The 23,271-nt window shown below is 40.6% G+C and overlaps 3 protein-coding genes across 4 annotated transcripts; all 3 read left to right on the forward strand.

Annotated features, from left to right (window-relative positions):
* Positions 1 to 1,463: 1,463 nt before the first annotated feature.
* Positions 1,464 to 4,899, forward strand: LOC135650570 (sucrose transport protein SUT1-like). The gene is made up of 14 exons (XM_065170043.1): positions 1,464 to 1,763; positions 2,178 to 2,243; positions 2,319 to 2,417; positions 2,506 to 2,570; positions 2,644 to 2,728; positions 2,810 to 2,843; positions 2,931 to 3,030; positions 3,139 to 3,214; positions 3,297 to 3,509; positions 3,590 to 3,733; positions 3,832 to 4,065; positions 4,146 to 4,209; positions 4,293 to 4,336; positions 4,493 to 4,899. The coding sequence occupies exons 1-14, from the start codon at positions 1,572 to 1,574 to the stop codon at positions 4,664 to 4,666; spliced, it is 1,590 nt and encodes a 529-aa protein (XP_065026115.1). The 5' UTR covers positions 1,464 to 1,571; the 3' UTR covers positions 4,667 to 4,899.
* A 1,524-nt stretch (positions 4,900 to 6,423) lies between these two features.
* On the forward strand, positions 6,424 to 8,682 carry LOC135650959 (homeobox-leucine zipper protein HOX21-like). Of its 2 annotated transcripts, none has more exons than XM_065170686.1 (3): positions 6,424 to 6,769; positions 6,848 to 7,224; positions 8,125 to 8,682. In XM_065170686.1, exons 1-3 carry the CDS (start codon positions 6,625 to 6,627, stop codon positions 8,464 to 8,466), a joined length of 864 nt encoding a protein of 287 aa, XP_065026758.1. In that variant the 5' UTR covers positions 6,424 to 6,624; the 3' UTR covers positions 8,467 to 8,682. The 2 variants fall into 2 exon arrangements, with proteins under 2 accessions (XP_065026758.1, XP_065026759.1); XM_065170687.1 differs by having other exon boundaries at positions 6,470 to 6,766.
* An 8,907-nt stretch (positions 8,683 to 17,589) lies between these two features.
* LOC103968621 (transcription factor MYB124) lies at positions 17,590 to 21,690 on the forward strand. The gene is made up of 12 exons (XM_009381898.3): positions 17,590 to 17,993; positions 18,077 to 18,123; positions 18,240 to 18,296; positions 18,408 to 18,480; positions 18,832 to 18,887; positions 18,986 to 19,165; positions 19,249 to 19,412; positions 19,513 to 19,658; positions 19,753 to 19,895; positions 19,998 to 20,179; positions 20,264 to 20,406; positions 20,919 to 21,690. The coding sequence occupies exons 1-12, from the start codon at positions 17,895 to 17,897 to the stop codon at positions 21,030 to 21,032; spliced, it is 1,404 nt and encodes a 467-aa protein (XP_009380173.2). The 5' UTR covers positions 17,590 to 17,894; the 3' UTR covers positions 21,033 to 21,690.
* Positions 21,691 to 23,271: the final 1,581 nt, after the last annotated feature.

Below are 23,271 nucleotides of genomic sequence, written 5' to 3' on the forward strand. Positions count from 1 at the left end.
CATCTCGGCCCACGATCCAAGGCTTTCATACGTACGTCCACGGCACACTCCTTGACGCACCATTATGTGGGCATGTACGTACTCGATCTTTTATTAGTGGTTCGAAGAATCAGAACCGATCCCATCATGTTTTCGAGACACCATTTATCCATTGGAATTGTTGATATAAAAGGTGTGCATGTCACATCTCTACATGCTTTTCCATATTCTATTATTGTCTTTAATTTTTCGAATATGGATATGGATATGGATGTGGGTGTCGTTCTACATCTCTACATGCATTTCCATATTCTACATTGCTCTTTCAAATGCACTAAGATACAAAAGTTAGGTTCGAAGTATGGGTCGATAGTGTGTTTGATTCATGTAATGTTCATTTCGATATCTACGTAAGAATGCAACAATTCATTCATCTTCGATATCTACATAAGAATAAAATTACAAGCAGCTGACTTATGGATATGTTAGAATATTAAGAGTTATGTATAATTAAATATGTTAAGTTATTATTTTCATTAGCTAAAATTAAAGTGATCTAATTAAAGTAAAATTATTTGACTAAGAGACATAATTGTTATGAAAATTAATTATATGAATATCATCATATTTCTAACTTAATGACAAGATAAGTTAGGAATATAAAACTCTTGAAGCATAATTGTAAATTCATCAATTATAATTATTCTGCGGATGGCAAACCACATTTGGCTTTCTGCTATGCATTTATGTTTCTCTCTCTCTCTCTCTCTGAGTCACAGCAGGAGATCACATGAATCCATGAACCATGAGAGCACTTAATTTGCCTGCAACGCTGCTGACCTCTGTCACTAGTCACAGTGACGGAAGGGGGATGGCAAACCACATTGGTCAATGGTTGGGTTTATCCTTTAGCCACACTGCGCAGTGAGCCTGCACGCAATTATGGAGTGAAATGAAGCACAAAACTCGATGGTTGTGCGCATGGAGTAGTCTGAGCCGTCCACTTCTACTCCGTTTTCTAATCTCCAACGTCCGTCTTTTTCGGATAAAGGATATATATCCTGTGGGTGATTTGACCAAAACAAACGACGGTGTCGAGCTGGAAGCCGAGAGCGGCGTAGAATCGGCACCTGTGGAATGGCGACGATATCCTTGCGAGAGACGCTTTGTGATTGGATCTTCACAGGTGGGGCCCGTGGGATCCTTTGATCGGTAGCAGGTAAAGAAAGCGTGTGGCAAAAAAAGGAGTAGGAAAAATGCAGCACCGGATGCTTATCCGTTCCAGGTGAATGGTGCTCCTTAGACCGCTCTGAGGCTGTCGTGAACCATCGACGTGGACTGCTACGAACAGGCGACCTCAGCTTACAAACCTGAGGAATGGACTCCATCTGTCGACACAGAGATGCGCCGAGGGGCACCACACCGCGGCTCGCCCGTTTAAATCCGCGCCTCTGCAGTGCTGAGACCATATCCGAGTCTCGCACCCATCTTTCTCCACGCCATCAATCACGGATCTGAATAGGCGTTTGATGCTGGACCGACCGCTGGTGTAAGCGACAGTGAGGGTGCGGGAGCAGGTGGGGGAGACCAGGATGCCGGGGCGCAGGAGGGGAGGCCACGGAGGCGAGGTGGAGCTCTCGGGTTCCAACGGCGACGACAACGGCGCGGCCGGCCCGGCGCCGCAGCAGATAAGCTTGGTGAGGCTCATCTTCTCGTGCATGGTTGCCGGCGGGGTGCAATACGGCTGGGCGCTGCAACTGTCCCTCCTCACGCCTTACGTGCAGGTACACCTCGAGACGAAACGTATCTCTGCGTCTGCAGTGCGACTACTCCGCCTGCATGCAGATGTTTACTTCCTCCTTGCTTTGTTCTTTCTACATTCGTTTGAGCAAGTCTGATGAGAATTTCTCATCATATTTCAATACAAGAAACAAGAGAATAGAGAGAGAGAAAGAGAGAGAGAGAGAGAGAGAGAGAGAGAGAGAGAGAGAGGAATAACTACTGCACATACATCGGTTATACGTCTAGGGAACGTAAGCATATGGAAGAGGGCGTCTTAGCACTGTTTTTCCAGAATATCATAAGGAACGTAGAATTGTTTTCTTGGTCTGTGAAAGGTGACTTCGGTCCTGACAGGTTTCCAGGGTTGACGTGTACATCTGTTTGACTAACAAATGTTCTTGTGCTTATCGATGCAGACGTTGGGACTCTCGCATGCTCTCTCCTCTATCATGTGGCTCTGTGGCCCTGTTGCAGGCTTTGTGGTAAGTATTTCAGATTTCAAGCTCCTTGTCTTTGTTGTTGAGTGACTTCAACCACTGTTTGATTCTGGTGAACAGGTTCAGCCTTGCGTTGGCCTGTGGAGCGATAAATGTCGTTCGAGGTTTGGGAGGAGGAGGCCTTTCCTCCTCGCTGGATGCACAATGATCTGTGTTGCTGTGAGTGCTGCAACTGTTATCATCAGTCTTCGTATCTTGCCACTGATAACTTGATCTTCTTACATGGATTTCTACGTTGGTGCTCCAGGTGATCGTGGTCGGGTTTTCTTCTGACATTGGACATGCTCTTGGTGACACGAAAGAGCATTGCAGGTGAGCTTCTTCTTCTCCCGTTGCATGAGCTTCGTATCTTTGATTGACACATGCGATCCTTGTGGGAATGCAGTGTGTATCATGGTCCTCGGTGGCATGCAGCGATAGTCTATGTTCTTGGATTCTGGTTACTGGATCTTTCCAATAATGCAGTTCAAGTAAGCTTCATCGAGTTCCAACCATCAATGTCTTCCTATGTTCCATTTGAGTCGTGAGTCATGGCAACATGTTTATTGCAGGGTCCAGCTCGGGCGCTCATGGCTGATCTCTCGGGTGAGCATCTTCAAGTTTAGAGCATCTCCAACAATTCGATACCGAATGCTTTCTAATGGCACGATCTGGTGCTTATTTGTGCGACAGGAACTCATGGATGCAACGCAGCAAATGCCATATTCTGTTCATGGATGGCTGTCGGAAACATCTTAGGATATTCTTCTGGTTCTAGCGGAACCTGGCACAAGTACGTCTACAGATCCATAAGATTAAATGATCATCGACGTTTCTACATGTGTATAATCCAAAATTTCCAACAAGAACTCTTAATCTCTTTTGTTTGAATGTGGTGAAGGTGGTTCCCTTTCTTGTTGACAAGGTCTTGCTGTGAAGCTTGTGCAAACCTGAAGGGTGCATTTCTGATTGCTGTGGTAGGTCTTATCAGAAGAATCTCTGTGCACGAGAGTTAGATCCTGATGAGAAATTGTTGCTGAAGGAGTTGATTGTCAACAGGTCTTTCTTCTCGTCTGTTTGGTGGTGACTCTAATTGTTGCTAAGGAGGTTCCTCTGGGTGATCCTGCTCAATCCGGCGCAAAGCTCAACTCGAAAGATGGTCAAGCGCAGAGCCAGAATGAGGATAGAGTCAGCTTTATCGATATCTTTAAGGCCTTCAAGAACTTGCCTCCGGGAATGCCTTCGGTCCTCCTTGTCACTTCCCTCACCTGGGTATGGATATGAAGATTGAAATGCCGTGAAGACTGCATTCCAGAGGAGCTCCTGACAGTTCTTTTTCTGCTTGCTTCCAGCTTTCATGGTTTCCTTTCATCCTTTACGACACCGATTGGATGGGCCGCGAAGTCTACCATGGAAACCCAAGTGGAACTCCTGCGCAGATCGATGCTTATGATCGCGGTGTTCGACAAGGCGCATTGGGTTTGCTGCTGAATTCGGTGAGAAAACTGGAGATGACGGCTGACTACTTGTGTTCTTTCACGTCCTCATCGCCCTAACAACTGGACTACTTTCTTCTTCTTCTTCTTCTTCTTAGGTTGTGCTGATGATCACTTCCTTACTGATCGAACCAATGTGCCGAAAGTTGACTCCAAGAATTGTTTGGGTGATCAGCAACATGACCATGTTTGCCGGCATGGCTGGCACTACAATCATAAGTACTTGGTCCATTAGAGACTTCCATGGCTCAGTCCAGAACGTGATCACAGCAGATGGTGAAGTGAGAGCTGCAGCTCTGGCCACATTTGCAGCTCTTGGTTTTCCTCTTGCTGTAAGTATCAGCATTCCCAAGCTTCTACTGACACTTATCGATGGGTTCCAAACACTAACATGCACGTTGCTGTTTTGTAGGTTCTGTACAGTGTTCCTTTTGCTGTTACAGCACAGTTGGTTGTGAATGAGGGTGGCGGCCAAGGTCAGTCCCTCCCACGCGTTTCGTTCACCAAGAGACGATAGTTCATCGATCGATTTCTGCAGCTAAATTTGGCTGTTTTGCAGGGCTTTGCACTGGAGTTTTGAACATTTCGGTTGTCATCCCGCAGGTTGGTTTTGACATGCTATTAAATTTCTTCTTGATGACACCATCATCCACCTGATCTCTGTTCTTGACCTGCTCACAGAGGAACATGAATTAATTTACAAGTGTGTAATTGTATTTTTAGCTTCTGCTAACATATGATGGTTTCTGATCTATGTAGGTGATCATAGCTCTCGGTGCAGGCCCATGGGATTCTCTCTTCGGGAAGGGGAACATTCCTGCCTTCGCTCTGGCATCTGCAATCGCCTTCGTTGCCGGCGTGGTCGGAATGTTAAAGCTTCCAAGGCTCTCTAGGAAGAACTTCAAGAGTGTTGGTATGGCTGGTGGACACTGATCAAACTTGCAGCTTGGTGAAATAACCATCGGCGACCCTCGCGCTCCATGATGACGGCTCCATGAAAACGTGTCGGTTCTTGCCGTGTTCTTTTGGTATTGTCATTTTTAGGCTTTTTTTGTTGCTTAGGGAACCAGAATTGCAGTTAGGATCTTGCGCTACGATTGAATTATTTTTGTTCTAGTTTTCATCTGATGCTCTATCTCGAGTTCTCTGAGTTGAGTGAGCGCAAAGCATCACAATCTGTTCTTGGATCATCTTCTTGAGCGTGATCTCCTCCGTGGCTTGCAAGAACATGCATCTTTAGTTCGATCGAAGAAGAATTTTAGCAGACAATGTAGCAGAATTTTCTGCACATTGGCGCATCAGTTCAGGTAGATTGCAATTAGATTGAAAAGGAGGGAGGTGGAAGAAAGAAAAGCTTCTCTCCAAGCATCATTCATTCTTAATAGAATCCACATATGGTTGGCATGTGAAACTGTGGTTGAAGAAGGTTCGACGACTAGTTTATTCTGCATCCATGGCTCTTCCTCGTATATGAAATGGCTTTAGGTGGGAAGCCATGTGTTGGCCTGTAAAGCCAACTAGAGAGAGAGAGAGAGAGAGAGAGAGAGAGAGAGAGAATGGTGGTTTACATGAACAACATGAACTTACAGTAGGATTCATCACTCCGATCTTAAGATCTAACCACAGAAGAAACAGATGAACACAGCACAGATGAGTCAAGAACAGCAGAAATAGCAGAGTCGTGCAAAGACAAGCGCATCGATGGGAAATCAACAAACCGAGATGGACCAGCAGGCCTTCTCGGAAGGCAGAAACAAAACTTCATTGAAGATTTCATGCTACTTCTTTATTGCTCTCGTGACAGACATAAGAGCTAACAATTCTCCTTGCGATAATCAAAGTACGTCTGCTACTCCAAATCGCATTGTTGATAGAGAGATTAATAATGATAAAATTAATCATAGTCTCAGAAATGCTGAGACATGGAGTTGGGATGGTTGGCACACAGATTCTTTGAGAGAAGGGAGGGGGGAGGGATGAGCAATGGTGGGACTGCAGCTTTTGCCACCAAGATAGCCATGCACAGGGGCGCAGAAGAAACAAGAATAAAATAAGCACCCACCTCTCATGGAGTTTGGTGTTGGTGTTGAGGGTGAATCAGGTGCATGATGAGCTGCATGTGTGTTAGGTAGCAGAGGCTGCAACTTTGAGGACCCATCCTTAGATTCCTGTCATCCCCTTTTCCTTTCTCTCAAAGTGCCAATCTTTTTATATACACTTTCCAATCTATGGCCAGCTTATTCTTCCATTTCCTTTGTGATCTTTCTCCCCCTTTTTCTGTCCAGTAAAATCCCACCTTTCACTGGCAGAATCTTACTACTGTTCTTTTTCCCTAATATGATATCGGTCTCTCTTTCACATGGCTGCCCACTTAACACTCCACACCACAAAATACAGCTTCGTTGAGATGGACATGGCAACTTCTGTCAAAAGAATTCAAGTACCCATCTGTCTGCATCACATTGCAGGGAAAGAACCAAGCAAGCAATTGGAAGTATCCAACTCCGTTCATCTCGTTTGGAATAAGGTGTGGACTGTGTCCACAGTGATTAACCACACAGATTATAAAGATGGCTGTCGATCGGGATAACATTATTTATGAGAAGCAGACTAGTCGATTGAATCTGATAGAGATTGTCAATTCTGGACGTAAACATTGTTAACATTCGTAGATCTTTCCAAGCAGACTTTTACTCCTCGTCTTCATCTCATGTTAATCTTAATTTGATCTCATCGCTGCCTATAACTGATTGCATATTCTTCTTCTCTCTGTACAGTATTTTTGCAGTTTGTGTGTCCATCTTCCCAGCCATCGACCTCAAACCATCCTTCTTCCTTCCCCCCCCCCCTCCACCATGTCCTTGCTCTGTGACCTCCCTACCCTGTAGCAGATGATGGCCTGCAATGGAATGGCCTCTTCCTCCTCCTTCCCCTCGAACTTCATGTTCCATACGGAGACACCCTATGAAGAAGGGAACCAACTCACAGCCCCTCTCGGCTCCCTCCTCCATACCGGTCCGCAAGACCTCAGAGGTGGTCTGTGGCAACCATTTCCGAACCTCCAACCTCAGGTGGAAGTGACTCAATTGTGCTTTACTTGATTTGGTGGTGCAGGTGTGGCTCCGGTGATGGGGAAGAGATCCATATCCTTCCCGGGGATCGAGAGCTGCGAGGAGATGAACGCCGACGATGACTTGTCGGATGATGGTTGGCAAGCAGGGGAGAAGAAGAAGAGGCTCAACATAGAGCAGGTGAGGACATTGGAGAAGAACTTTGAGCTGGGGAACAAACTGGAGCCTGAGAGGAAAATGCAGCTGGCCAGGGCTCTTGGGCTGCGGCCGAGGCAAGTGGCCATCTGGTTCCAGAACAGGCGAGCAAGGTGGAAGACAAAGCAATTGGAGAAGGACTATGATGTGCTCAAGAGGCAGTTTGAGGCCATCAAAACAGAGAACGAGGCTCTCCAATCCCAGAACAAGAAACTCCGAGCTGAGGTATGTCTCAATTTTCTTCAATCTATATATAAATATATGATGAACATCTCAACTTAAATCTATTCATTTCTGCATGAGTAGTTTTGAGTCTTTTGAGGAAGATGCCTGTTCATAGATTAGAAATGAACTCATAATGATTGGGTGAATCATTACTGTGTCTATCTTTTATTTTGATTCCTTTCCTTGTCTCCTTTATTGTGCCAAACACAACCATCTTTTTAGCTATGAAATGGTACTAGAAAGATCTGGAGATCATGATGAAGACTTTTACCTTTTCCTTTTTGATACTCATCCAGAGGACATGGAAACTTCTGCATCAGATGAAATTTTGCAGGACACTGATGCTTGCAAATGAGCCACAAAAGATACAAAGAAAATGAGCTCCTTGGAACCAACCAGAATAAAAGTAATAAAAGAAGAAAAAAAAACAAAAGAAACAAAAAAAATCACATCAAATAAGTCAATATCAATCACAGGAGTAATGATAATCTAACAAACCAACTTGATCATTTCGTATTGATGTGAAGACAATGGCAACAATTTGAAATCTCTTTCCTGATTCCCTTTCGGATCTTTCATCAAAAAGAAGAAGAAAAGAAAAGATCCCTTTCTGATCAGGACATCTTCAATCTGTGATATATGACCTATCAAGCATCAGTAAGGCTCCATCCACCTCACGCAATCAACTGTAGAGAAAAGATTGACAGGTGATGCACTCGGGGTCAAAAATTTTGACACCATCTATCTTAAGTAGCCACCCTTCCTATATTAGATTGTGGAGTACGAACATGTCTGTTCTTGTTAGTCTCTTTCTATTTATATGATCATTAAGATTTTGTTCAAGTAATTTCTGGTTGTTTCATACATATTCTTATGTCGTAAGCCAAGTCAAATGCGCAGATTTTGGCATTCAGAGGTACAGAAACATCGGATATGATCAATCTCAACAAAGAAACTGAAGGTTCTTGCAGCAATAGAAGTGAGAACAGCTCAGAGATCAACATAGATATCTCAAGAACATCAGTGATTGAGAGCTCCCTGCCTCCTCACCAAATCTTGCCATACTTCCCATCAATTAGGCCAGCCGACATAAACCAGCTCCTCCACAACTCCTGCAAGCCAGAATTCCAATGTGCCAAGGTAGAGAATGAAGCCCCAGAAGTCAGCTTCAGCAACTTGTTGGGCAGCATGGGAGATCAATCTGCCCTCTGGTCATGGCCAGATCACCACCACTTTCATTAGTCTCTTCGATTCGGTCTATTATCTAGAGCACCCTCGATAATTCTCCTGGTAAATTGTGAAAATTGCTGCTGCATTAGCACTAGTCCAATTATATTTCAAGCTTAAATTTGGTTGTTTCCGTCATCATCGATGTAGGAGGAAAAATGCAACTTCCAGAATTGAATCAGGTGAGGGGGAGAGAGTCAACAAGGAAATAAAGTGTCTTTGATGTGTGTAGATCGTTTCAAGTTGCACCAGGAATTTTGTGCTAATTGCTGAAATGTGTCATAATTTTGCATGAGACATGAAGTAGCTATCTCTCATATATCTGCTCATCTGTACCGAAGAAAGTTCAAAGTCTCATCCATCCAAAGCTAAAAGGTTGTAAAGCGTGTCAACTTCTTGTTATTCTAAAGCATACAAGAAAACTTTAGGTTTAGGAGAGGAAATATGCAAGTATTTAATCAGTTCCGTCCTAAATTTTAGGTATCACATCAGTTTTCTGAAGCATTTTATACACGATATAAGGAAAGAATTTCTCAAAGTAATACATAAAGAAAGAAGGTAAGGCAGGATTTATTTTGTTCAATAAGAAATTATTCTTATCTCTTATTTGAAGCTTTTCCATGGATTGTTGATCCTGTAGCTTATCTTTTTGAATTGATGATCAAATGTTAACAGATTCAGAAAATTGTGGAATTAGACATCACTAGAACACAAATTACTTAATTAAAATATCTAACCTATGTTTCTTAGTGATGCGAGACTAAACGATGTCATAAATCGATGTTTGCACAAATAAGAGTGTTCATTGTAGATATGGCATCCTTTAAGGACCACCTAGTGATAGACTGGTGAGCTTGCTACTTCAAGACACCAAACTGTGGACCAGGCAGCATCCGGGGGATCAAGAGAAGTGCCACTGTCAATTGGTGCCACATTCTTTGTTCCAAGTTGTAAACATTCATGAGGAGATCATCAAGGACAGTAAGTTACTGATTTCCACAGGGCATCTTTCCTATCATGTTCAGGAAGATATCTGTGGACATTTTTTCTTGTAACTAAAAGGGCTCTGCACTCTGCATATGGCCATGATAGGAGGAGTAGACAAACTTGTTGAGCTTGCAGAAGTCTAGGAACAGGGAAAGAGTGAAAGATACAGCTCAGGAAACACAATTTTTTGCGCATCCCCCAAGGGTCAGACTTGGCGATTCATGGCTCTCAGTACAAAGGCAGATGTCTGTTCTCTATCATGCATTCCCTACCCTGAGGAGGACAGCATATTTGCACCATGATGATTGGTCTGTGTATGAGAAGGACATCAACCATCATTTTCCTGATTTAAATGCATGCATGATTTATAACAGAATGCTTGTTCAATGTATGTGTTCCAGTTTGCATCTCTCACACTGCTGTCAGCTTATCTTGTGCATTACAAGTTTCCCTGCAAGATTGTGCCAGATGTGACTTCCTTTGTGTTGCTTCACAAGAAACTCTCAGTAGGGAAATGAAAGATCAAAATGCGAGATGAAAGAAGAACAATCAAAGGAGAGTACGATGTGTGAGGAACAATCTTCAGATGATTACCAATCGACACGGCCAGCCTTAAAAAGAAACATAATGCTGCAGATTGTGTTGACTAGATGCTGAAAACAAGATGGACAAGTCAACACTGCAGTCATCTTCTTCAGAACAAAGGAAAAAAAATGAACTGCGGTAAACTTGGAATGGACACCAATTGGCATGTAGTACTTGTAGTAAATCTAGTTAGATTGCAAGATGCCTTTTGTTTCAAGTATTGATTCGATGCTTTTGTTCCTACCCAGGTAAGTTACTGAGTTCCCTTTCATGATGTAACTTTATTTCTATCTTGTAATCCATCCTCATACAGTCCAAACAGGTGAGGCTAAAAGGGAATCTGACAAGCCATGCCCAAGATAAGGTCTGCAATGATTAAGGTCTGCAAAATCTCATGACAGGCCACTGTTCTTGACACTGATCCAATGATTTCAAAGCTTGGTGAAGAGTATTTGCTGCATGTGGAAGCTCAAGCACCAAGTCTTTGCATGGCCAAGAAAGTTGCCACAACAGTGTTCTGGTGATCATACTTTGGCTCAAAGGCAATAGGCTCTCTTGAAGGATATATTTCTTTGAAGTGAAATGGAAGTGGAACATCAAGTCAGTAAGTTTCTGTATGGTGACATGCAGAAGACAGATCATTATCAATCATGCATGAGGTTGCTAATCCAGTAACCATGATTATCAATATGTCTTTAACATTAGGTCCACCATAGTTGAAACAGTATCATGATGTCAGACAACTCATCTTAGAAATACTCATACTGATCTTCTAAATGTCAGGGCATGTAACAGTAAGAAAGTAGATCGAAGACATCAGTGAGTAGACTATTAATTCTCATATGTTTGCAAGTATATATGCTTAAAATGAAATGCTTGTATCGGTAGCATGTGTTGCCAACTAGGCTTTGCAATCTTACTCTCAAAAAAATGTCTCTCCATCTTGCATTTGTCAATTGTATTTGCACTCTGCCTGCTTAGGTACTTCAGAATAATAGGATTAGGCATGTGCAGTGGACATATGAGATGGCATGAGATGAATCGACTTCACCATCAAACCACTCTGTTTTCAGAAATGGTTTTTCTAGTGCTTTCTTTGATTTCAGAAATGATTTTTCCAAGACAACTTGACTGCAGCACGATATGAAACATGAGTGTTTCTGAAACTCTGTTTTCAGAAATATGCTGCTTCAAGGTTAGAAGATGGATGTTCAGAGGGTAGAAGGATGGTGTCAAGTTCAAAACAGCTTATTGAAAACATTAAGACATTCATGATCTCAATCAGTATGATGATCTTCTGAAAAACCTACCACAAAAAGAACATCTTCCAGTGTTAAGATGACCTGATTTCATTCAAGTCTCTTATTATCATTCTTGCTTTCTATTTATCTAAAGGCACAGAAGAAATCTTGTCTTGAGAAGCTGAAACCAAGTCTTTGTAGAATTCCCCCATTATGATGAATTTATGTTCTTCATGCAGTTCTTTTATGAAGATTATCTTCGAAAGCAAGGTGGGTGGCTTTCAAAACATTGAAATGCAATCTGTAGTTATGAATTCTCATGCAAGACTTTGGATCAAAAATATTGTTTTAACTTCATAGCAATAATGATTATTGGATAGAGGGAGGGAGTCACTGTAGCTTGTTGGGTCTTTCAAGTATTAAATATACCCAACCCACTTAAACCAAATTTAATTATCCTTTCCTTGAATCCAAACATATATTTTAATTATATTCAAATTTGACACCAAGATATTGCTACCAAGTTTGATTGGTGAGAATCTATTCATAAAATTAGATTCAAATAAACTTACATTTATTTGAGTATATATATATATATATATATATATATATATATATATATATATATATATATATATATATATATATATATATATATATATATATCATAGCCGTCGACGTTCCCTGATTCGATGGACGGATGCAATAGAAATTCGACGAGATCTGACAGTTGTATTTATTTCTTTATTTAATATGGTGAAAAAAAGGCTAAACATGCAAAGGCGGCGGACGGATCGTTGACACGTGTACCTATAACTAGTTATGATACGGCGACATAACTACCATGAAACCGCGACTGCCTCTCTTGCGTCTCGCCACTGCGCTCCGCCGCGCCGAATCCCTTCTTTTCCCTCCAAGATTCCGCCTTTCTTGCTCTCCAGTCGCCCCCCGAGCCCTTCGTCTCCTCCTGCCCTGTTGCCTCTGCGTGGCGGATGCGTCGGCGCGGTTGGAGCACAAGAGAGGCAGCGGGCCGGTGGTTCTCTTCTCCTAGAGGTACACAGTCATGTTCTTGAGATCTTTCTGTCCAAGATCCCGCCTTCCTTGTGCCCCCTGTCGCCCATGCGTGGCGTAGGCGTAGACTCGGTTGGAGAACAAGAGAGGCACCGGGCTGTGAGGGTTCTTCACACCAAAGGTTTGGATCTTTCGTGTAGAAATTGGGGGTTTCCTCCCCGTAGATGTATGCCCTCAATGAGATCTTTGTGCCCAAGATCCCGCCTTCCTTCCGCGCAAGTCGCCGTGTCCTTCGTCTCCTCTTGCCCTGTTCTATACCTGTTGGTAGAGAATCAACGTCATCAGATGGTACTTCAAATTGTTCTATACGACCAAATTAATGAGTGAAGTGGTCTTTGTATAACTACCACAAAAGCAGACATTTGTCTGTCAAATGCGCTTCATATTGCAAACTCTTTGATGGCATCACTCTGAAATTTTAGTCTAAATGAAGACTCAAAGATTGAGTCGGCAATAAAAAAAGAGATGGAATGGATAATATGCAAAATATAATACGCTTGACCTGCCTTGCAACCTGTGTCTTTTTGTGAAGTTCTAGCAATCATAAATGGTTCTTTGTGAGGTAATTTTAACTGTTAAAGGTCTCCATTAGCTTGCTTAGTTATATTCGGCTATGTAAGTTACTCTTCGATGCTTAGGTTATTTTTATGTAGTAAAGACAATATAAAGAAACAAGATCTTGATCTTTCCTCGATTTTCTATAATTCAAGGTTCATGTATGTACATCTTATTAAACAATCTGTAGACATTTTTTTTATCAGTAATTGCAAGGTGTTATTCTATGTATGGTACATGAGTTGCCACTTAGAAGTATCTGTGCTTCATAGTTGCAAACAATTATTTTCTCTTAAGCAAATAAATGGCCTTGTAGTTACTCCTGCAATGCTGCAACCTCAATTTTGTTTCTTTGGTGGTTGCCGAGATTGCTCTATTTTTATCATACCTTTCAACACTAGGATTTTGATGGTAATAGTTGTGGAGAGCTAAAACAAGAACTAACATGTTACATGAAATAGTACCAAAGAAAAACTCCAGTCTTATAGTTTCTCATTTTATTGGTTACTTGTATTTTCTGAGCAAGCGGCTATTATATCTGTTGATAAATATAATATCTTCTATTAAGTGAGAAGGTAAAAAGACAGTTGAAGTTGTAGCGTTTTCCCTTTTTTACATTCTGAGGTTTTGTAAAATTGTTTTTTTCCTTTTGTCTTTTTTGTCTCATTGTGATGCTCCATAACTTTTGTCATTGATGAAACTTTTTATTATATAGTCAGAGCATGTCAAAGAATGTTGAAGCAACAAAATTTTTTATCTACCATATTTTGGAATTATATGATTTTTTTAAGTGAGTTCATCAGTGGAACGAATGTTCTCTATATGTTTAAGTACTATATACTTGATAAACTTTTCTGCAGGGAAAACAGGAGATAAACAAAGGTTTTCGTTCACTTGGGAATATAAAGGCTTTGCACCATTGTCTCCAAAAACTTTGGAAGCAACTATTGGATATTTAGACATTGTAAATAGTTGTGGTATTTTTCAACAGCGACAAATATTATACAAATGATTATGATGGTCAAATGGGTTCTCACCTGTTTTATTTTCTTAAATGTTCTAATGTTTATTGTTATGATTTCCTGAGATATTTTGTGTATAAGGGTGATATATGCCTGATTTTGCTGTGTCATATAGCTGATGTCAGTTACCTAAAATTGTACATCCCATTTGCACATTAACCTACTCCAACAATTAAAGTGATATGTCATGCTTAGCCTTTGTGACTTTTTCAGTTACTTGATCCATAATTTCTGAGAGGATATTGGCGTTTCACTTGCTATTGAAGTCATTTCAGTTTCCACCTCCTGCTTTTAACAAATGCAAGTTATTTTTGGACAATTAAGCACTCGGTTGCTTGGAAATTGATCAAATATTTCTGAGAAACCAGGATGAGAAGGAATGCAGAAAAATTTAGTCAGGAGTATGATAAAGCAATCTTTTCTCCACCCAGATTTCTTCTCTTAGAAAGTTCTTTTCCTCCCAGAGCTGCTTTGCAAAAAATGGTAGTTATATTGAGGCATTACTGGGTTGGGTTGACCAAGTGAGGAACAGATATGGTGAACCAACACTGTCCTGTCGTAGGAGAAGCTCAGACTACCGAACAGTATTTGAGCAAAGCCCAAGGGCTGAATTATACCTAGAGAACAGGTAGTGTGGTGCAAAAAGTCCAAAGACCCAGAGAATGGGAAGATAAGCATTTTATTTTTTACTGTAATATAATAAAGTCATTTCAGTCTTATACTCTTATTAGAGGGGGAAAAAGGAGTTATTTGAACACTTTTTATGATATAATAAACTTAGAGGTTTTATGTGTCTTTAATTTTGCTTAGCAGCTGTTGATAACAGGAATTGGATACTGTTGGAAAGCAAAAGAACAAAGGTATTACAGATTCAAACAGGGGTTTGGAACTTGAATGTTGTGCAAACTGATGCTTCACAAACACACAGCTACTGCACAACAAACGTGGTAACCCCTGGTGGATGAGGTCAGACATTGTAAATTTCAAGGAGAATTTGAGTACATTTTCAACACAAGATGACCAGTGGTAGGGCACTCTGAACCTCGTTACTATTCCTCCTCTTGGGCCCTCTATTTAATATCGCCAGACTCTTCTGCTTTCGGTCAAAAGACAACTCAGTGGAGATCAGCTTTTGTTGAGAAGATAGCTGATCAGAAAAATAATGGCTTAATCCTGACAGCTGGTGATCGATCATGTATTGTCTAATTATAAAGCTTCTGGATCTGCCTACACTGTAGAAGATGATGGTAACTGAAAACTATGATCAGAACTGGATTCATCATTTTATTGTATGAGAATGCTAGATTCATCATTTATTTCCAGATTCTCTTTCTGAGTGACAGTTATAAAACTAGTCTGCCTAAACTTGCAGGATCTCAGGACATCTCAGTAGAGTTATTTGATTCTTGGATCTATGATGCTGCTATATGACAGTCTTTCACTTCATCACCGAGACAGCAGAGAAGTCAGACCCAGGCAAGCCTATATACACATGTTGACTTCCTCCAGCGGCAGCATTTCTACATGTAATCCAGTATTCAGGTCAGGAGGTGCATGCACTGTTTCTTTCAAGTATTTTTCTGCTCCCTGATTAAAACATCACGACTTAAATGTATGCGGCAGTGCCCTTCAGAATCTGGAGCCTTATCACGGTGGATGATGGAGCCTGAAGCCACAGCTTTTACCATCATGGATGATGGAGCACCGAGGCATAGGATTCCAGTTCCCTTTCTCTTTTCCAACAGAGATCGACCGTAGACAGGAAGGTGGGAGGGCGAGAACTGCACCTGGGAAAGTGGCGCGGACATCAAAGCAAGGTACCATTCAAAATGTAGGAATCCCAAGCATCACAATCTAACTTATGATATAGGACATGATAACTCCTTCCTTTCTTCCTGTGTGGGACCTTTCTATTTACTCCTTTTGGATCCATTCATTGTGTTATTTTCCTCTATGAATAACCCACAAAAGAAGAGAAAAGAAAGCTTTGGCAATCTAAAAGGATAAAAGGAAGAAATAAAAAGTAAAAGCTGCTAATATCACATGATGTGGATTGCACTGAGCCTTTAACTTGGGAATATTGTGCACACCCTTTTAAAGTACCTTTGTGTGTAACATTTCTCTTTATTCCCATAGTACAAGCAAACTCTTATTGAGAATTATATGTTCAATAAAATTAATTGACTGCTAATTACATAGTCTAACTTGCTGATTGCATTAACCTCAGGAGATGAGCTGACCATTTCATCCTCGGGTCGACTTTATTAAGGTTAGTGAAATTCCTATTGAAGGTAATTTCTCTTCTTTTTCCTTGATCCTTTCTTCATCTCCTCCTGTTAGCTGCTCACCTAACTCTTTTATCTCCTGTGATGTCAACACTCTCTTTTGACTGATCCATCTTCTTCTTTCCTATTGTCCTAATCCTCTTGATATATGTATGGATACACATATACATGCATTGTATTTTCCTGTGCGCCTTGAATTTTCTTCTCATGTTTGACTGTGTTCTTTCACTCACTTCAGTGGCAAGAATAAATTGTCTTTTTGATAAATAGATAATAGGTGGAATCAATCTTATCCAACCCAAACTGGTGCACAATGTCATCAGGCATGATATATTTTTTCAGTTGTTTTTCCTATCATGGTTGGATCAAAGTCAAAGTTGAGGATGAACTGCTACAAAGTCTTTCTTTTTTCTTTTTTTTTGGGTTTCAAACAGCTGTGACTTCATCACGTAACATTTAAATTTTGAAATATAAATAATTGTCTCCTTTCTATTGACTGATTCAGAAGGAGGTGTTGCTTTCATGCAGACAAAGCAGTCTGGAACAATCAACACAACACATGCATGGTGAACAAGCCACAGTGAGATGACGGCATCCGAAGGTGGATGATGGCAACCGGCAAGGAATTTTCCCACACAACCTTCTCTTACAGGTCCTCATGGAGATGGATTCCTAGTGGTGTTTCAGAGCTCAATCTATATGGTGAAACTTTTCCCTCTCAATTCCTCCTTTTCAAAATTGCAGGTCTACCTAACAACTGACTTTCCTCATGGGGCTGTCTCAATCCCATGCCCCACTTGATTCAAGTGTGACTCACACAGGTATCTATCAAAAGATCTATTCCTCTAGTTTCATATCTAATGTGTTCTAATTTGCCGCTGTCACCGGGTAACTTCGCCTTTGATCCGCCTTCATGTGAGGCAGTCGTCGCACCGCCCTCCGGAGCGGATAACAGTAACTCCAGTTCACGTTACTGAGATGAGCGATCGCTTCACGACTTCAATATTTCTACTTTTAAATTTGTTTGATTTTTTTTTTCAGAAAACTGTTTTCTTTGAATAATAATATAATAATATATTTAACAAAAATTGATATGTTTTTCATAATATTTATTTAATGAGGTAACAGTTTTCCTCAATAATATATTTTAAGAAAATTTGGCTTTTTTGGGCTTTCAATATTTCTTTTATAAAGGATGAAACAGGAGGACCTTTTGGATCATTCTTTATGAGGCATTTTGAATACTTCAAATATGTTTTAGTCGATTTTTGCTGATGATTTGACCTTATTTATTTATTTATTATTATTTTTTTCTAAAATGAATTTAATAATTACGAAAATATATTATCTGACCTTCACGGAGGACGTGACGTGTCCTTAAACGCACCGGTGGGTGAACGCCATCTCACCCCCACGCCGTCTTCTTCTTCTTCTCCCATCTCTTTACCATCAACCTTTCCAACTCCCTTCTCCTCTCCTCCCCTCCCTCTTAATACTTTCACGTTTCTTACCCTTCCCTATTTCATTTTTTTTTCAAACATTCCCGAACTCGCGCGCTTCCAAACCCTAATCAATCCCCTCGCAAACCCATTCCTCCCTTCAAAACCCTCGGCCGCTTCTTATGGATCGCTAGATCCGCCCTCCGTCGAGGTCTTTTCCGATCCGGTACGAGCTCTTCGGCTGGAATACTTTTGATCATGCAGGGATTGGAGAAGGAGAACAACCCCATCTCAGTCGCTCCTTCGGCGAAGCCGCCTGCGAAGAAGGATCGGCATATCGTTACCTGGACGTCTCAGGTCTCAATTATCTGTCTTTTTCTTTTTTTTTTGGTCACTCAAAGGTCGAGTTTTTGACGGTCTGGAATCTGGATTTCTTGCAGGAGGATGATTTGCTCCGGGAACACATTGCTCTTCACGGAACCGACAAGTCAGTCTGCAATTCTTTGAATTTTTGTTCTCTCTGACCTTGTTCTAATTTAATGGTGCAGTCCTTGCACTTCATCTGGAAGTTCTGTTATGGACTCTGGTTGGTTTTGTGGGCAGTTGGACAAGTATCGCAGCTTTATTCAAGGATAAGACCAGCAGACAGTGCCGGAGAAGGTGAGCGACATCGGATAATTTCAAAAGGAAAAATCTTTTTGCTAAATTTGTGGATGGATTTGTGTTGGAATCTTTAGCGGAAGTGACACAAGTCCGTTGTCAAAATTGCAGATGGTACACCTACTTGAATTCAGAGTGTAAGAAAGGTGGGTGGTCAGCGGAGGAGGATATGCTCTTATGTGAGGTAAGGAATTCGATAACCAGTCCGCGGATTTTAACTATCTTGTTGGCACCTGTATCGAGTCAAAGAAGTAGCCTTTTGCTATCGTGGTTTTATTCCGATGGGAACATTATTGCTCATCTTCCTGTTCTATTCCTGTTTTCTGATGTGTGGTCGTTGTTTCTGGTATGTGTTTGGTTTCCTTATATGGGCAACAATATTCATACAGTTTAGATGCATCAGGAGGAACAGTGTCCTTTACAGCTGAAGATCCGTTTTCTTCTGTTCTATTAATGCAATTTGATTGCTAGTGAGCTGCGATTTGCTTTGAATTTTCTGTATGCCCTTGACCCTCCAAGTAAAGCTAATGTGCAGGCGCAGAAGATTTTCGGGAACAGATGGACAGAGATTGCAAAGGTGGTATCAGGAAGGTATGTCACTCCCACTTCTACCTTTAATGACGACGCATCCAGTGTTATGGAAGAACAAATTATAGAAATCTGATGTCTATTGCTATACCCAATGACAGAACTGATAATGCCGTAAAGAACCGGTTCTCCACCCTCTGCAAGAAAAGGGTAAAGCTTGAGGCTTCTTCCAAGGAGAATAAGGGTTCATCGTTTGATCAAAGTAATAAGAGGGTTATAGTTCAAGATGGCTATGCTGCAGCAGTGGCGAGGGAGTCATCAACATCCAATAAGCAGATCAGGTAAAAAGATTTTCTGTAATTTGAACCACCAAGTAATGGTACAAATAATTAAGATTCTCACACTCCTTTCACTTGCAAGATAGATACCATGTGCTTCATCCCAAGGAGATTAATGAAGGGCATAAGAGATTTCTTGGGGAACATGGACCGGAACAAAATCAACTAAGACCACCTCTAGCAGTGCTTGTTCAGAACTCTGATACTTTAAATGGTTTGACAGAAAACCTGAGAGGACCTCTATATGATGGTAAACAATGTTTCTATCCATTTCAGTGAAAGTGGTTAGTATTTTCATAAAGCACTTCTTCTGGTCTTATAAACACTAACTTTTACTGATGTCTAATCAGTTTCCAACAAAGATAATCAAGGAACCTTTATCAGGAGAGATGATCCAAAACTAACAGCCTTGTTGCAACAAGCTGAATTGCTTACATCCCTTTCCAAGAAAGTCAATGCTGAAAATACCAACCAGAGTTTCGACGAGGCATGGAAGGTGCTAGTTGCAAAATTAGAAATACATGGATTCACGTTCAGCGCTAAAATAGCTTATCCCTGCTTTGGTTTTGTGAATATTTGGACTTCATCAGGAACTTCAAGATTACTTGATCCAAACTGAAGACAGTGGGTCACTGAGAAGAAAATTATCTGGAATGGGTTGTATGCTAGATGAGCTCAGAGACTTGATAGAGGATTTGAATAGCAACAAAGAAGAGGAGCAACAGCCATTGAGGTAAACAGAGAGTGGAAAACACGTTTGTGTAGACTAATAGATTCACTTTTAGTTCTATCAGTTGATGTACGAGTAAAACGTAATGGCTAGTCAATTTATCAGGCAACTTGATTCTCATGAGGATTCTCAAGGGAGTTCTGGGTGCAGCACAGGCTCAACCCACGACTTGAATTCTGCACAAGGTAAAAGCAATCCTCAGTATGAGGATTGTTCACTGCAGACGGATAATGAGGTCAGTTATCTTAATGATGACGCCGCATGTTCCAGCATGACTGCTTCTCCAGGTATGGGACAAATCTATATAGTACTGACTGTGAATACTGGAACAGATGAAAATGTTCTCACTGAATTATTTGTCCTGCTTTCAGAGGCAATCTTATCGGTGTCTGAAATGCCAAAGGATGAAGTTGTGAGTGGTTGTGCACTCTCAGAATTTGCATCTCCCCTCCAGACAATCCCACCTTTCCAGTCGTTTACAGATGGAATTCCAAGCCCAGTTTTTACTTCAAGTGTGAGTTATGATTTTTTATATCTTACTGAGCTAAGCAATCTAATATCTTCCACTTGGATCTGGAACCAACCTACATGCTGATGCTCACGATTGCGATAGTCGTACAGTCCTTGTCCTGCATCACATAATAGGAAAACAAAAGTGCATGAACTTGCAGAAATAGATTTTGACTTTTTTCTTGAACTTCCATTTGTTAAAGAATTATCCCTTTTAACTTGTTTGCACATATTAATTATGGAATCTATAATGTTCTTGATGAGTTGTTGGATCAAACATGTCAAAAGCACCTGATCCTCTGCATGTAGATGTTTTTGCTAACTACATAACAAGTTGTTATTAAAATTTCTGCACTACTACTGGTACTTCTGTGACATAAATCAGCATGTTGGTTTCCTCTTGAGAAATACAAAGAGATGATTGACTTGTCTCCAACAGCTGGAAGAAGCTTGTTGTTCCTTGAACATTTAATTTATATTTTCATTATTAATAATTCAATTTCTTGTATTATCCAGGAGCGACATTTCCTACTTAACGTGCTTGATTTGTCATCTCCGGCCACCAACACAAACTCCAGTAAGCAGCCATCCTGCAAAAGGGCTCTTCTTGATACCTTCAAGCCATCCTAGTATGTGATATAGAAAGTTCTACTCTATTCTTTTAAGGATTTCGTCAGTCCAGAAGTTAGGCGTTGTGTGTCTTTGAAAATATATAGATTCCCGTTTGTGGTTCCTGCTTTCTTTCCTTGGCTTGAATTGCAGACATGTCCTGTTTTTATCAGAGGCAATTTTAAGTCTGCAAATAATAGGTGTGTCCTTACCAGTGCATTTGCAACATCACTAGCTTTCCCACGTCCAAGCTGCCATACTCCTGCTTGTTTGCATACACGTACTTGCATCAACTTTGGGGTGCTCATTTGCCTTTTTCTTCCATGATAGGATATTGGTTTTAGTCCTCAGATGTTTGGTTTGTCATTCATGTATATAAAGTTCATCATAAGGTCATCATTGTGTAATGTACATGCCATATCTACCATGAAGCATAAGGTCATGTAGAATTTTTCTTTGTTCTGGTTTGGTGTGCAAGATATAAAATAAGAACCATCTCCTGGTTTTATGAGTCCCTGTTGTTTTTTTTTTTTTTTGTGTGTATCTGCTCGATTGATTGGGTGGATGAATCCTAGATTCGATCCTGTGGAGTTTATTCTTCTTCCCTTCTTTCTCATATGTGTATTTGTCAGACGGATGTAATATTACTATGGCAATGAAAATTTTGAGTATTTATTTTGGTGTTGTGTGGATTCTATCAACATTAACTAGTATCACAATGTATCACTCACCAAATTACAGATAGCATTGTTTTTCTTTTACATGGTTACAGCCTCTCGACCTTAATATGTTGCATGGATATTGAAGTGGACGAGGTTATAACATCCCACCCTCATAATGGACTTTTGCAAGAGCAGACAAATAAAAATAAAAGGTCTGGCACTTGTGCAAATATGAGGACAGTGGATTTAGCCTCCATCCTTCATTCGGATACATGTGCAACATGTATTTATCCTTCTCGCGGCTTGCACATGAGGGGGTGGAAGGGTTCCTATATATGTTGGCCCTTTTTCTAGTGGTCTAAGCTTTTCCTACAAGTGGTCATCCGCATATATTGCAGGCAACCAAATGCTGCATTGTTAAAGAGAATCAGTAAGACCATTATTTTAGAATCACATGAAAGAAAGACATGTTGGTGCTGATTTCTTAAGCAAGTGCTTCCTTTTCGCTATATTTTAACTAGAGTGCCAGAAATAAGAAGACTGTCAGGGTGTGATGTGAAAGCTAATTGGTGCATCACATGATTCAACTGGGTCATGCTCTTTCAGGTTATTTTTTCACTTTTAAGGATAATGGTGCACATTTTTATTGGTAAGCCCACTACTAAATTAGCAAAAGAACAGAATGAGTAACTAGTTTTTATTTCCCATTGCTTTTTCACTAGATTTTAACTTGGGTTACCTGAAACAAGTGGATCATTATGTTGGAACATGATAGTGGATGCCTTTTCTTTTGTATGGATTAATACATAGTAAATGCATCATGTATTGATGTTGTTTATATGTTCAATTTGGTCGAACCTGACACCTAACATCTGCTGCTAAATTGACAGTTACTGTTTGAGCGCATGCCTTGTCATACTCTCTCAATCAAGGGTGTTTTGATTTTTATGTCTAATGTGGTTACTGACTGGTCAAAGCTCATAATGCCTGTTGGTTGGTAATTTAATATAATTGGAGCTGATATGCTTTGACTGTTGCTTTGGGTTCCTTTTGATCTTGAATAACTTAATCCTCGCAGCATGGTCTCTGTCTGATGTGAACATAGAAGTCATCCTCAACTGACTTGTAGGAATTTAGCTGTCTTGACATTGTTGCTTATTGCTCGTACTCCTTTTTGTTTGCTATCTTGTCTCGATATGATTAGTGACTGATATAACTTGTTTCTGATGCAAGTCTTCTATTCAATTTAACTTCTCCGGTTTGTCGAGTGATCACTAATTGTGAGGATAATAGAAGGCCATAGGAGATGCCATCAGATTGTATCATCTGGTGAGTAAAGCAGTGTTCTGAAGGGCTTGGTTGTATCATCTTTTTTGGGACACCATTACTGGCTTGGTATTATATTGTCTAGGAAACTTATAGCTTAAACTGCTTTGAGTAGGTCCTGGCCAAAATTTCTGTAGATGTGTTCTACCTCATAGTCTGAAGCAAATAGACCCTGACAAAATCCAGCAATAAATCTTCCACTTTATCTGTCAAATTGAGAAGGTATGAATTTTTGAAGGAAAACTAATCTGAAGCCTCACTACATTTTGAAA

The sequence above is a fragment of the Musa acuminata genome, chromosome BXJ3-10, assembly GCF_036884655.1.
Source record: "Musa acuminata AAA Group cultivar baxijiao chromosome BXJ3-10, Cavendish_Baxijiao_AAA, whole genome shotgun sequence".
NCBI classification, from domain to species: Eukaryota; Viridiplantae; Streptophyta; class Magnoliopsida; order Zingiberales; family Musaceae; genus Musa; species Musa acuminata.